Here is a 16,143-nt window from a genome sequence, read left to right as displayed (position 1 = left end):
AGTAATAATGATAATCAAGTAAAGGCATGTTTCATAGAATGAATATTGATGAGCATATATATAACCTAAATAACTAGATCAGGTAGGCATATAACATGCAAATTAATATTAAAGTGTGATATATGTTAAATCAATACTTATTTAGTTATCTTTTCAAATAGATCCCCGGAGAGCACTTAAATGATATAACGTAGCAAGCAATCACATAACTCATGACAAGAAAACTAATATCAAATTACTTATCAGACATTTAATTATGATTTAAGACAATTATCATCATGTCAACATATGTTAACTTGACTACGTATAATGTTAACTAGTTAACATTTTACAGGTATCATAGTTAACAATTGGGAGTGTTCTGTTAGATCATGAGTATAAAAACATCCAGATGTTAATAAATCATAAGCATGTAAGCACATAAGCATGATGAAAAATATATGGCATGTTGGATGTAGTAAATATTAAGCATAATGCCCTCACACATAAAATTAAATTAGCTAGTTAATGATCCTTAGGTGTGTAGGGTAACAGTTTTCAAGGTGATTTCAAGCAACATAGGTTCCAAATAAATAACTTAAGTTGTCAAGCATGAAGATCATATGAGCATACGAGTATGACAAGTAGATTTGCACATATAAACATACAATTTTGACAAGTAGATTTTGCACACATAATCATACAAGCAATGAAAACATATATGGCATGTGTGAGAGATAAAAAAAAAGATTATGCAATTTACATCTAGTGTATAATGAGCAGAAGCCTAGAGTTAAGCCTAGAGGGTAAAGCATACAATAAAGCATTCAAGTTTTTCTATCAAGTATATTTCAAACTTATTATCCATGAGTTCAAAGAACTTGTCACATGGAAAATGGTTAATTGGATCAATAACCAAGTCATGAACATCTATTTGCATAATTAAGATTTCATTCTAATACTTCTTAGCAAATAATGTATTGTAAACTTTTTAACCATTTCTCATGCATGACAAAGTAAAAGTCTATCAAAACTTTCAAGATGCAGTGGTATAAGAGAATAGACATTTCCATGTTTATATGCATTCTTGACATTCATTCTTATGATACACACATAATCAATTAAACTTCTTGTAGATTCTAATCTAACTATTAGAGCGAATGTTACTTCCTAGTTTCTTTTCTCTATGTAGACTAAATCCTAGATTATCATCTCATATAAGAAATTGTTTGATTCTTATTTTGTGTGTTCACTTATACATGTACTTTATTTCTCAAGAATTAATATAATTCTTATTGTTTGGTTATTGCCCAATTTTCATTAAGTGAAACGTGTTTAACCATGTTGGGATCAAGTGCACAATGTGAATTTTCATTAAGAGCTTGAGATCTAGTTATTCTTATGTTAAGATCACACATAGGATGATATCTTGCATTCTTGAGGTTCTTTTAATATGATTAGTTTCAACAACTTCTCTTTTCTTTTCAATGTGATTAGCTATTGTTACACTAGATAATTCAAAAGGTTTAGTTTTAGTTTGTTCAAGGACATTCTTAACTATTAATCACATTGTGTTGGACTTTTAATGTATTATGTTTGATTGTTCCTTTAGCCTCCTAGGGTGTCTATTTAGACCTTGTAAGGTTTTGATTTCTAAGGAATATCCTAGAGATGTACCTACCTTTAGAGTCACACCTACACCTTTGAGTGATAATCTAACATTAATTTCCATAGTTGTGTCTTATGCCTTAGCACTTATCATACCAAAACTTTAAGTGTATTCCTTAGTTTGATTTATAAGAGTGCTATCTTAGAGTCACTTTGATTCACGAGTTGAGTAAAACTTTGAGAACACTCATCATACTTACATCAATCTCATTGCGTGTAAGTTTAAGACTCCAGACAAAGAGTTAGAATAAACATTTGTGTGAGATAAGGTTTTCTAAATCTTTATCATTTAAAAGGTTAGTGAAACTTTTCTATTTCACTCATATACTCTAGGTGTTCGTTTGACACAAACCTAATCCTAGTTTAGAAATTAAAGCCATGATTATTCTTAAAGTTTATAAAACTCAAAGATTTAGTATCATCCTTCCTAATAAGTATAAGTGTGTTTTAGACATTTGACAACTCAACAAACGCTTATGCGTTTAACTAACAATTTTTATTAATGACAACTATTAGTGATAATCTAGTTCTTACACCAATCGTGTTAGAGTATCATAGATTATCGATGTAAACTTAATATTATATCCAAAGGATGCAATATAAGTCATTGAAATTTTCAAAACCATAGTCGAACATTAAACTTTAAAAGTTGGTTTTGAACATAAGGTTGTTTGAGATTCCTAGGCATTTTCTTTAAGAAAATTATGTTTTTCATTTTGATTTTTATGACTAATTAAGTAAACTTCTAGTGACTACTACTCTAGCAATTTAGACACGATTAACATCATTTTCCTTTTTGTTTGTGTTGTAGTTTAAGTATAATCCTATAATGAGTTCTATCATCACAAATGTGTCTCATCAAGTATGGATGATAGAAATCATATATTATCCCTTACTCCACAAACTTTTAGTTAGATTGCAAACTCATACCACCAATTTGAACTTAGCACATCTACACTACACCTAAAAGATGAGAACTTAGACTACAAACTTAGGATCTAATTGTCTCATATTGATGTCTCCTAGGATTTGTTTGAAATGATTTCTTTTTGTGAATTTTTTGAATATTCTCACCCTAACTCATCTTTGTACCTTTCTCAAATAATAAACTTTTATTCTCTTTAGACATGTTTACATTTTAAATTTTAGCAAATCAAGTTCACGTCTTTTATAGCCAAGTGTTGGTTTATCATTTGATATTTTTGATTTTAAAGATTGCTTTTACAATATCACCACTTTTTATCATTTTTGAAGAAAGATAATTCTTTTTCTTATTCGAAATAGTCACAACCTATGTATTCTAGCATTTAAGATCAACTAATCAATCACACATTAAGCAATAACTCATGTCATTTTTCATGCAAAGATTAAAGGCACAAGTAATTTCACTTATCACATACATTGCATTGACATAAGTTTCATTGCAAGTTTCAAGGTGCTTCTATTGTGTACACTATAGTTGTGATTTTGACCCAACCCCACATTTTTTCTTTACATGCTTAATATGTGAGACTTATTTTTCAAAAAATTAACTTGATTTATTCAAAGAATGTTTCTTTGTTCATGTTTTTAATTTTAATCAATGTTTTGTTAATTATCACAATATTTAGAGTACACAAGCTTTATAATATTAGATAAACCTATTAATTTATAGATTTGTTTACTAAAAACTAGCAAGTTTACCTCACCATGTAAATGGTGGTATTTTTCATCAATGTAATGAATGTAAGTTTGATCATTTGTGTTCATTCCTTGACTCCACATCACGTGAGTGTTGTGAAGTTGCTAGAAAACACGTTTATTCATTCTCTTCCTCATTATCTTGTAGACAAGTTCATCATGCTCATCATCATTCCATATTCCATTTGAATTTGATGTAGCTTGAGTTGCCATGAGACTTTTTCCTTGAGGTTTTTCTTGAGACCCGTCTTTAATTTTTCAACCTCACACTTGACCTTCTCGTGTTGAGAACTTTATATGCACAAACCCCCCATTTCAATAAAGTTACATGGATCAAGATTTCCCCAAAATATGTAGAATTTAATTCCAAGATCCTTTAACTCGAGTTTTTGCACAAAATTGTTTTAGACGCGACAAAAACGTTTTTGAGCAAAGATTAGAGCAACCGCTCTGATACCAATTGTAAGTAACTAGAGGGGGTGAATAGTTACTTAACGCTTTCTTAATTTTTTTTTCAAAATCTTTAACATTCAAAACATAAGTTTTAAGTGTGGAAGCGTTTGTGTTTGTTGTTGCAAGTATGTAAAGAATGTAAAGTGCACAAACACAAGGATTTATAGTGGTTCGAGTGGATGTTAACTAATCCACCTTAATCCACTCCTCGATAATCTATATCGAGAGTTAGCTTCACTAAGCTTTTTCTCCAAAACCGGTGGAGATCTGCTTTACAAGTCTTGCACTTCTTAGTAGACAACAAACTGAATCCTTCTATCCCTTCAAAAGATTATCTCCAACTTAGATCAACTTGTCTTCAACTGGGACAAGTATTAACCCCCAATGGGATTAATCAACTTCCTAGGGACCTTTAAGGAAGAAGATAGCTAAGCTAGCATATGCTTTTAGTTACAAAGTACAAGACTCACTCTATCATAGTTCTTCAATAGGTCACACCAACCTTACTTTGATCAAACTTGTCTTTACATTGGACAAGTATTGATTCCCAATGGAATTAATCAACTTCCTAGATCCCTTTAAGGAAATTGAATCACTAAGTAAAATGGTGTTTCCTATCACAAGAACTATTTAACTTCCTTGATCTTCCAAGAAGTATCTCACAAAGTAAACTTAAAGATACAAATGATAAGCACAAAGTTTACATTTCAATTCTACTTAGTGTAAGTAGAATCTCTCTTTCTCTCTTATAATCTCTCCATGGATATGTGCTTGAGGTTTGGGAGATTAGTTGATGTGTCTTTTAAAGTATGTTGGAAAGAGGTGGTCTTCAAATGTCTCCATGCCATAGCTTTTATAGATAAAAGGCTCCCTTTGCATTTGAAATGTATCTGCTAGAATTGAGCACCAAAATTCAAAGTCTTGACTTCAATGCTTAATTTAGGACCTACAAAAGCTTATTAAAAAATATGACATCTTTTGACTTGCTTCTTATTTCCTTTGAATAGCCGTTGATAGTCTTCTCCATTTGCCATTGACAAGAGTCTAAGAAACCAAAGAGAAACAAACAAATGTTGTCTCTTCCTTTTGATGACACCACATGTACTACATACTTGAAGTCTTTTGGATTTATACCTTGAAAGTGACTTAACATCAACTAAATGTGTAACTCTTTCATTCTTTGACAAATAGCTACCTTCCAAAATTGATGTCATTGTTCTTTGACAAATAGCAATCTTCCAAAATAGCAACCTTCCAAAATTGATGTCATTGTACTTTGAAAAATAGCAACCTTCCAAAATTCATATCACAAGTCTTCTAAGGCTTTTTGTCAATATTAGTTTGCAAGTATTGATGCATTCATTGGTTACTTGCAATCCTCCAAATAAGACCCATTTGTTTTACATGAAGACTTCTAGGAAGTTAGACTAATCACATATTAAGCATGTAAGTAATGCTAAAGGGCTAAGTAGAGAGCATCTCTTTAATTGGGACTTAATGATCATTCTTAATTTGTCTTGATATATTAAATGGCAACTTGTAAAAAGATGCACAAGAATGTAACACTTATTTGTTTAACCTTAGTTGCAAGTTAAGCTGTCATTAAGGTGTGAATAAAGTAAGATTAACAACATTAGGTTCAAAACTCTTTTAGAAATGAATGAGACAATATTTTAAACATATTGAAAAGGGTTTTATAAATTAAAGATGCCCGGAAGTAGTCAAACGTTAATTGGATAAATGAATTTGGACAGAACATTCTGCGGTCGACCAACAGTTGCCGTGAGGTCGACCGTGGACCTTGTTTATGAAAATAGTCGTACAGGACATCCTGCGGTCGAGCTACAGTTTGCCGTGAGGTCGACGTTGAGCTTGTTTCTTAAAATAGTTGTAAAGGACATCCACGGTCAGGCCTGCGGTCGACCGTGGAGTTAGCCGTGACCAATTTTTGACCTTTTCTTTTAACTTTGATTATTAAGTGTATTGGTCTTTTGCTAGAGATCGAGTAGGCTTATGAACTTGTGTCATCTTGTACGTATTAAGCACTTAACTCGTTATGTCATCATCAAAACAAAGTGATTAACATTTAAATATTATTATTGGATTGTTAACCAACAGTATGTTATGTACATTGTTTCTATGGAAATAATTTTGCTCAATTCTCTGTATGTGGTAAAAGTTTTTTTTTACGGGGGGGGGGGGGGGGGTTGTGTTGGGGATTTTGTTGCATATGTTTACTTTGTTGTTCTAGGGCTCCAAAAAAGACAAAATTTGATGTTCATCGATCTGTATTACGTGATGTTGTAGGCTATGATTTTGCAAATATAATAGCCATCTGCTAGACATAATGCAATGAGGCAGGCGATGTTGTATCGTGAAACTGGTGACCATGTATATTCTACATATATACATTTAGAAAATTCGAATTTTAGTGTTCACGTCACACCTCTCCCATACCTCGCATGCGCGAGATTGGATATTGTTGTTGTTGTATATGTTTTTTACGTTAAATTTTACGATTTTGTAAATCAGTAGTTTTTAGGTGTTATATAATTTCTTGCTTACAATAGAGTTTTTTCATATGTGGCTCAGTTGGTTGGGCTTTATACTTTTACACATAATGGTGGGGGCTCGAAGCAAGGAGTGGGTGTTCTTTTATAAAAACAAAACTATTCAATTTTTCTGGTTGCCACGTATTTCTAATCTTACACGTGTTGGTTTGGGGGATTTTAATTATTTTCCTTATTCGTTTTTAAATCAGAGTAAAGTGATCCAGTCCAACCCCACGTGTTGGTTTGAATTTATGTGTATGTATTTAGGCTTAGGAGTGGTGGTTTTGTGTGTTTGTCATCTCTATTGTAATTTCAATGTGCTCGCTCTGTATTTATTGTAGTCGTTCATAGTGTTTAGAACGAACAGAGCGAGATTTAATGTGTTTTGGTCGTTTGTGACCAATTACTTTCACTTCAGATCGTCACGATCTGCTTACTGTTGTTCCACCGGATCCTCGGGTCTTTTATATATATATATATATATACTTTTGCCACAAAAAAAAAATAAATAAAAAAAATAAAAAATAAAAAACTGGAAGAAAAAAAACAACGTGGGTGTATCTCCCACGATCTCATGTTCATGTACAACATGGAGAAAACAATTGCCTTTCATTTACTTTGCATATAAATTAGTGTGTGTACCATATTTTACATACGTATTCACGTATTCCTACTACTGCCGTTTTTTCTATAATTAAAAAAACTACCAAGAAACCTAATCAATCCACACCCATACTAGTTGTGTCAATGATAGTGTATCCTCCCGTCGGGATAAACGAAGCTAAGCTAACGAAGATATCGCGCCTAACGATGATAGATGACATAAGGTTGGATCACAAGAACACATATGTCAAATACAAATCAAAGGCGGGATATCCTCAAAACTCAAATAATAAAAGAAGAATGCTACCAAAGTAGAATCCCAATATTCAGAGTTGGTACAAAACCACTTCCATTATACGAAGCAATAGTAACGAAGGAACGTGTTGACGAAGGGATCACGGTTACCAATGGACAAGGACTTCTCCTAAAGTCACAAGATCACCTAGACTGAAGGAGAGAAGTAAGCGGGTTGACCAAACTCGCTTCCACTAGCATTCAAATGAAAAAAGAGGAATGTTGCAGGGTACCTTTCTTGAACCAGTAGGAGTTGCAGTCGGCTGAAGGGAAAGTCCCCTTTGTCTCATCAGAGATCGCCTCGAAGACTGATCCCACCTAGAAAGCTGGTGATAGAGCTATTGCCTAACCCTATAAAAGAAGAACGTGATCTCTGGAGATGGCATTCACACTAAGTCATAATCACTCACATACAATACTCTCAATGAGTTACCTTCATATCTTGGGGTTGGGGATTTTGTTGCATATGTTTACTTTGTTGTTCTAGGGCTCCAAAAAAGACAAAATTTGATGTTCATCGATCTGTATTACGTGATGTTGTAGGCTATGATTTTGCAAATATAATAGCCATCTGCTAGACATAATGCAATGAGGCAGGCGATGTTGTATCGTGAAACTGGTGACCATGTATATTCTACATATATACATTTAGAAAATTCGAATTTTAGTGTTCACGTCACACCTCTCCCATACCTCGCATGCGCGAGATTGGATATTGTTGTTGTTGTATATGTTTTTTACGTTAAATTTTACGATTTTGTAAATCAGTAGTTTTTAGGTGTTATATAATTTCTTGCTTACAATAGAGGTTTTTCATATGTGGCTCAGTTGGTTGGGCTTTATACTTTTACACATAATGGTGGGGGCTCGAAGCAAGGAGTGGGTGTTCTTTTATAAAAACAAAACTATTCAATTTTTCTGGTTGCCACGTATTTCTAATCTTACACGTGTTGGTTTGGGGGATTTTAATTATTTTCCTTATTCGTTTTTAAATCAGAGTAAAGTGATCCAGTCCAACCCCACGTGTTGGTTTGAATTTATGTGTATGTATTTAGGCTTAGGAGTGGTGGTTTTGTGTGTTTGTCATCTCTATTGTAATTTCAATGTGCTCGCTCTGTATTTATTGTAGTCGTTCATAGTGTTTAGAACGAACAGAGCGAGATTTAATGTGTTTTGGTCGTTTGTGACCAATTACTTTCACTTCAGATCGTCACGATCTGCTTACTGTTGTTCCACCGGATCCTCGGGTCTTTTATATATATATATATATACTTTTGCCACAAAAAAAAAATAAATAAAAAAAATAAAAAATAAAAAACTGGAAGAAAAAAAACAACGTGGGTGTATCTCCCACGATCTCATGTTCATGTACAACATGGAGAAAACAATTGCCTTTCATTTACTTTGCATATAAATTAGTGTGTGTACCATATTTTACATACGTATTCACGTATTCCTACTACTGCCGTTTTTTCTATAATTAAAAAAACTACCAAGAAACCTAATCAATCCACACCCATACTAGTTGTGTCAATGATAGTGTATCCTCCCGTCGGGATAAACGAAGCTAAGCTAACGTAGATATCGCGCCTAACGATGATAGATGACATAAGGTTGGATCACAAGAACACATATGTCAAATACAAATCAAAGGCGGGATATCCTCAAAACTCAAATAATAAAAGAAGAATGCTACCAAAGTAGAATCCCAATATTCAGAGTTGGTACAAAATCACTTCCATTATACGAAGCAATAGTAACGAAGGAACGTGTTGACGAAGGGATCACGGTTACCAATGGACAAGGACTTCTCCTAAAGTCACAAGATCACCTAGACTGAAGGAGAGAAGTAAGCGGGTTGACCAAACTCGCTTCCACTAGCATTCAAATGAAAAAAGAGGAATGTTGCAGGGTAGCTTTCTTGAACCAGTAGGAGTTGCAGTCGGCTGAAGGGAAAGTCCCCTTTGTCTCATCAGAGATCGCCTCGAAGACTGATCCCACCTAGAAAGCTGGTGATAGAGCTATTGCCTAACCCTATAAAAGGAGAACGTGATCTCTGGAGATGGCATTCACACTAAGTCATAATCACTCACATACAATACTCTCAATGAGTTACCTTCATATCTTGGTGGCGTAAAGTACGATACCTTCGTACTTCCTTCGGGAAATCGCCAACAAGCATACATTCATCATCATATCCTGTTATATCACCCATTCAGTGATCAGATCTCAATATCCTTGTTTCGTCAACAAGTATCGCCAAGAATTGTACAAACAATTGGCGCCATCCGTGGGACTCCACTTCAATATTCACTTTGTTTGAGAAAAACGCAAGATCATGGCAGAATCTGATCACCCACCACCTAGTTTCTCTCTACCATCTGAGGTAGATCAACATGAAACCGGAACACGGACGCCTATTACTCCTGCTATGCCAATAACCACAAACCGAAGTGATTCTGAACCACCGCCGTTAATCGACAAAACATTCATACTCAACAACTATGATAACATACGCGCCGTTATCAAAACGTTATGAGAAGAAGGGAAGTTACACAGTCGGTGAACACTGACGTATGATAGTGAGGACGTCGACGAAGAAATGGAAATGGAGGCAAGGCCAGCAAGAAGTCTCCCTCTTACCAGCCAGCCCCAGATCTTACAACTGGCAATCCTTCCGAATATCACTCTTCAGCCGGTACCTTCGCAACCAGCTCATTCAAGATCACCACTAGTATCTCGTTGAGCAACTCAGGAGGGCCAGTTACGCAACAATATACCTTCGGGAGTCCTTTTCCCGTTGCTCCGCAGAACATGCCTAACACCAGCACTGTCTTACCAGCCACGGGAATAATTACATTGGTAACTCAACAAAACGCTTCGTTGCCTATGGGGTCGTAAATATGGAACGGAGGTAATCCGTGGGTTAGTTTGCCCAATCAAGGTGTGTACGCGTGCAGCGAACAACCTTCATCACGAAGCCAATGGAAACGCTGGCGGATGCTTAGACCAATCCTGGAGGATCCAGAAAACTCCTTTTGTATCTTCGATACAAAACCACCCGCTGCCTATCGGGATGAATATACCTTCCCACCTGGGATATTACGAGGGAAAAGATGACCCTGATGATTTTATAAATATCTTCGAAGGTGCGGCTCGAATGTCAAGATGGGAGACAGCCGTAGCTTGTCACGCGTTCTCATACGTGCTCAAAAGCGATGCAAGGATCTGGTTTGACTCTTTAGCAAAGGATTTCATCTCGAGCTTCGAGGACCTTAAACGACTTTTCAGGTCAAAGTTCAGCCAGCAAAAGAAACATAAGAAGAATCATATTGCTGCACACAGAATCAAGCAAAAGGACAGTGAAGCTTCGAGAGTTTTTCTCGTTTAGTATATGGACGAAACCCAACAGATCCCAGGACTCCCTGAGTCACAAAGGATCTCGGGACTCTTATACGACTATAAGACCCGAGCATTGGTAGAGCATCTTAGTCGGGATCTCCCCGACACTTACGAAGCTTTGCTAGACAAAGCGTACGTTTGGCTAGATGTGAAAGACACCGCCAATAGCTTCGGATACGAAGAATCTCAGGGCTTCAAGCGAAAAGAAAAGCCAAGTCACCGTGAAGAGAAGTCCGGAAGAAGGAACGAGCGGAATAGGTTCTCCCCTTACAGAAGGGAAAACACTCCTGGGATCCTCGGGACGTTGATAAAGTCACCTAAACAAATTCTAGCTATCGAAAGGGCTGCCCAAGCCTTTAAAGCTCCACCAAAGCTGAATAGCAAGGGAAAGATGAGAGACATAAGCAAATTTTGTGATTTTCATAATGACTTCGGGCACGAAACGTACGACTGCATACAGTTGAGGCAGGCCATAGAGGAGGCTGTCAGATCTGGAAAATTAACACACTTAGTAAAAGGCATACGCAACCCGAAGGTACCCAAGCAAGAGCCTAAGCCCGAAGAAAAGAAACCAAATGCAGATAACGCCATACTGACGGTTGCAGAATGCTTCGCAGTTGAGAAGCTAAGGACCTACAAGAGGGGAAGAAAGAGCGGAGTGATAGATTGGGAAGAGATCTCCTTCCCAGCACTCGATACCATCACTCCCTCTGACAAACCTGTTACAATCAACGGACGAATCTTCGAAAGAGAGGTACATCGAGCTTACTTGGATGGCGGCAGCGCATGCGACATCATGTATGAGCATTGTTTCGATCAGCTTAGCCCTGCCATCAAAGCCCGCCTGAGCCCACCAAGGGTACCTCTAGTCGGATTCTCCGGGGAAAGATGCTGGCCTATCGGAGAGGTAGATCTCGATTTCACCATCGGAGAACCACCGTTGTCCAGAACCGAAATGCTAGACTTTGTAGTAGTCCGGTCCACCTCACAGCACAACATTCTGCTAGGAAGTCTAGCCATGATGAAAATGGGGATACTTGCATCCACTATACACTAATTAGTGAAGTTCTACACACCCGAAGGGATTGGTACCCTAGTTTCAACCTATGATCGAGAGAAGGTAATCATGGCTATTAGGGAAATGGAGGAAAGGCCAGGTGAATGCATCCTTGAAACTAGAGAGGAAGATTCGAGTGAAGAGAAAATCTCCATCAATCCTCTGTTCCCCGAGCAACAAGTAACTATCGGAGGTTCACTACCTTCGGAAATGAAGAGAAAGTTTCGCAAGCTTCTACAAGCCAATATCGACATCTTTGCTTGGGAATACGGAGATATGATCAGCATCCTTTGAACGCTCAGTATTGATGGAACAACCTTCTCCACAGAGCACAAGCTCAACGAATACAATCACCCAGAGCCGATACATCAGAAGAAAAGAAACCTCACCAACAAGAGAGATGAGGCTGCTTGCAAAGAGGTTGAAGAGCTACTCCAAGATGGCATAATCCGAGAAGAAAAATATCCCACTTGGGTGGCGAATCCCGTAATGGTGAAGAAATCTAACGAAGGATGGAGGATGTGTGTTGATTTCACGAATATCAATAAAGCTTGCCCTAAGGATTGCTACCCCCTGCCGGAGATTGATTGGAAGGTGGAATCCCTAACCGGGTACAAATATAAATGTTTTCTTGATGCCTACAAAGGTTATCATCAGATTCAAATGGCAGAAGAAGACGAAGAAAAGACATCATTCTTCACAAGCAAGGGGATCTATTGGTATAAGAAGATGCCTTTCGGACTGAAGAACGCCGGAGCCACATACCAAAGGCTGGTAGACAAAGTTTTTCGTAAGCAACTAGGGAGAAACTTGGAGGCTTATGTTGATGACATGGTGATCAAAAGCTTCGAAGAAAGCACTTAGTTGAAAGACATTAAAGAAACCTTCGACACTCTTCGGACAGTCAACATGAAGCTGAACCCCAAGAAGTACTCGTTCGGGGTAGAGGAGGGAAGGTTCCTAGGATATTATATCACTAAGAAAGGAATCATAGCAAACCCAGAGAAAGTAGACAAGCTACAACAAATCAAAACCCCAACCACAGTCAAAGAAATGCAGAGTTTAAACGGGAAGCTAGCGTCATTAAGCCTTTTTCTGTCCAAGGGGGCTAAAAATCAGTTGCCTTTCCTCAAAGTTCTAAAAGGATGTTTGGGAGCGAAGAAGATATCATGGACCGAAGAAGCCGAACAAGCCTTCATTGCTATGAAGGCACACATAGCTAATCTGCCAACCCTGGCGTCGCCGAAGCTAGGGGAAACACTATACCTCTATCTAGCGACGTCCAAGGAATGCATCAGTGCGGTGTTAGAGCAGAGCGAGAAAGGATGCAGGTCCCAATATACTTCGTAAGCTGGGTCCTACAAGGTACGGAAGTCAACTATTCAGAACTCGAGAAGCTCACGCTTGCCCTGGTTCATACCCCAAGGAAATTACGAAGGTACTTTCAAGCTCATCCTATCATTTTGTTAACTAACAAGTAAATTAGGCAGGTTCTTATGAAGTCAGAAAAGTCGGGTAGAATGGCGAAATGGGCCATAGAGCTCGGGGAACATGACATCAATTTCCAAGCTCGTCATTCAATCAAAGCCCAAGTGCTAGCAGACTTCATGGTAGAAACAACGGAGATAGACGAAGAGAGTGACTCCACCTTCGTACAAATCATCACTCCGTCTGTTGAAACGAAGGAATGGAAATTGTTCACCGACGGAGCCTCTAGCTCTGATGGCTCAGGGGCAAGGCTTATGTTAATTAACCCAGAAGGACAAGAGTTTACTTATGCACTCCGTTTCGAGTTCAACACAACCAACAACGAAGCAGAATATGAAGCTCTGCTCGTCGGGCTCATAATAGCGAAAGAGATGAAAATTAAGCATTTGCAAGCCTTTTTAGATTCACAACTCGTTACCAACCAGGTCTTAGGTATCTTCGAAGCAAGACAACCAACCATACAACTCTATTTGTCAAAGGTCAGGGAACTGGTGGAAAGCTTCAGAAGATTCATAATCGAACATGTGAAAAGGAGTCAAAATAAGAAAGCAGATGCTCTGAGCAAATTAGCCTCTATCACCTTCACACACTTGGCGAAGGAAGTATTGGTCGAAGTGTTAGAAAAAAGGTCCATTGAAGCTCAGGAAGTCCACGACTTAATCACCGAAGAAGAAAATACATGGATGAAGCCACTAAGGGAATACTTGGAACTCGGAATTTTACCCGAGGATAAAAAGGAAGCACGAAAGATACGGATCAAAGAACCGTCATACAAAATGATGAACGGAGCCCTGTATAGAAAATCTTTCCTTACCCCCATGGCTTCGATGTGTCGGACCAAACCAAGCTTCGATGATCATCAGAGAAATGCATGAAGGTATATGTGGACTCCATTCCGGACCAAAGTCAATCGTGGCAAAGATACTAAGGATGGGGTATTACTGGCCGACCATGCACGAAGATACAGTCACGCTTTTACGAAAACAGCCAAAGCAAGAGATGATATCGGTGCTATCAGCATGGCCTTTCTCAAAGTGGGGCATAGATCTAGTAGGTCCACTCAACGAAGCACTAGGAGGCTACAAATGGTTGGTAGTTGCGATAGACTACTTCACAAAGTGGACGGAAGCAAAACCATTAAGCCCCACGACGGGGAAACATATAGAAAAATTCGTCTGGGAGCACATCATGTGCCGGTTTGGGACACCCCAAGAAATCGTTTTGGATAATGGGAAACGATTCGCTGAAGGTATCTTCCCGGGGTTCTGCGAGAAATTACAGATAAAGAAAACCTTTACCTCCGTTTACCAACCACAAGGGAACGGACAGGTTGAAGTAACCAACAGGGATATCTTAAAAGGCCTTGAGAAGCGATTGGGTAAATGCCACCAAGGATGGATGGAAGAACTCCCCCTAGTTTTATGGACTCACCGAACCACACCCAAAAGGAGTAACGGAGAAACCCCCTATAGTTTGGTTTATGGCACTGAGGCGGTATTGCCCACGAAGATACATGTATTAACAAAAAGAACCGCAAACCTTGAAGAGAACGAGGAGAATCTCCGTCTTAACCTTGACCTCATGGAGGAAAGAAGGGAAGCTGTGCTGATTCGGGAAGCAGCATACAAGAAAATGATTGAGAAGTATTACAACAAGCGAGTCAAACCATCGGTATACAAGGTCGAAGACTATGTCCTAAGGCTCAACAGCACTAGCAAAGTGGAATACGAAGGGAAGATGGGTCCAACTTGGGAAGGCCCATACATAATCTCCGAAGCTTTTGGGAATGGTTCATACAAACTTGAAACCACGGAAGGAAAACAGGTCCCCAGAACCTGGAACGGGGTAAACCTTTGAAAGTTTTATTTCTAGATTTCTAGTTGTATGTAAGTAGGAAAATTTGTAATGGGTAGTTGAAACTTATACGCTTCCTACCACAAGTAATTTGAATGCAATCCTACTATCTTTTGGAAACACCAAGTCTAATTTTATAATACTTATCAAACTCTAGCAATATGAAAGAGGTAACCCAAGAGGTATACCGAAGCTATTGCAGAATATTCCCAAGAGGAATACTTATCAAACTCTAGCAATATGCAAGAGGTAACCCAAGAGGTATACCGAACCTATTGCAGAGTATTCCCAAGAGGAATACTTATCAAACTCTAGCAATATGCAAGAGGTAACCCAAGAGGTATACCGAAGTTATTGCAAAGTATTCCCAAGAGGAATACTTATCAAACACTAGCAATATGCAAGAGGTAACCCAAGAAGTATACCGAAGCTATTGCAGAATATTCCCAAGAGGAATACTTATCAAACTCTAGCAATATGCAAGAGGTAACCCAAGAGGTATACCGAAGCTATTGCAGAATATTACCAAGAGGAATACTTATCAAACTCTAGCAATATGCAAGAGGTAACCCAAGAGGTATACCGAAGCTATTGCAGAGTATTCCCAAGAGGAATACTTATCAAACTCTAGCAATATGCAAAAGGTAACCCAAGAGGTATACCGAAGCTATTGCAGAGTATTCCCAAGAGGAATACTTATCAAACTCTAGCAATATGCAAGAGGTAACCCAAGAAGTATACCGAAGATATTGCAGAATATTCACAAAAGGAATACTTCCTACACTTAAGCAATACACAAAAAGGTATATTCTACACGGAAATAGTGCACATATTTGGACGCTAAAGGGTCACACGTAGATGACCAAAAGGCAATCAAAAAACCCAAATACATAACCTGTTTAAAAGTTAAATAGAGTAATAGCACATAGATGGGCATGACAACCCACAAAATACTGAATACAAATTGTTTATAGGCAACAAAGCCCCAAATCAGCAGGCACGCAGGCCTGATAAAAGTACATTAAACATAAGGTAATTAGCATACATGTCACCACAGCAAAAGAGGATCACAAAACAAACCAACCACAAAGATCATTGCTCCGCAACCAAGGC

At 37.9% G+C, this 16,143-nt stretch overlaps 1 protein-coding gene across 1 annotated transcript; it reads left to right on the top strand.

Moving 5' to 3' along the window:
* The first annotated feature begins 10,623 nt into the window (after window positions 1–10,623).
* LOC139845482 (uncharacterized) lies at window positions 10,624–11,688 on the top strand. The gene has a single exon (XM_071835733.1). It carries the CDS (start codon window positions 10,624–10,626, stop codon window positions 11,686–11,688), a length of 1,065 nt encoding a protein of 354 aa, XP_071691834.1.
* Window positions 11,689–16,143: the final 4,455 nt, after the last annotated feature.

The sequence above is a fragment of the Rutidosis leptorrhynchoides genome, chromosome 1, assembly GCF_046630445.1.
Source record: "Rutidosis leptorrhynchoides isolate AG116_Rl617_1_P2 chromosome 1, CSIRO_AGI_Rlap_v1, whole genome shotgun sequence".
Classification (NCBI taxonomy): domain Eukaryota; kingdom Viridiplantae; phylum Streptophyta; class Magnoliopsida; order Asterales; family Asteraceae; genus Rutidosis; species Rutidosis leptorrhynchoides.
The sequence above is the reverse complement of the archived record's forward strand: the minus strand, read 5'-3'. Positions and strand labels throughout refer to the sequence as shown.

What these genes read in the sequence shown, in the direction of transcription:
- LOC139845482 (XM_071835733.1), top strand. Translation starts at nt 10,624, where the DNA reads ATGGACGAAACCCAACAGATCCCAGGACTCCCTGAGTCACAAAGGATC.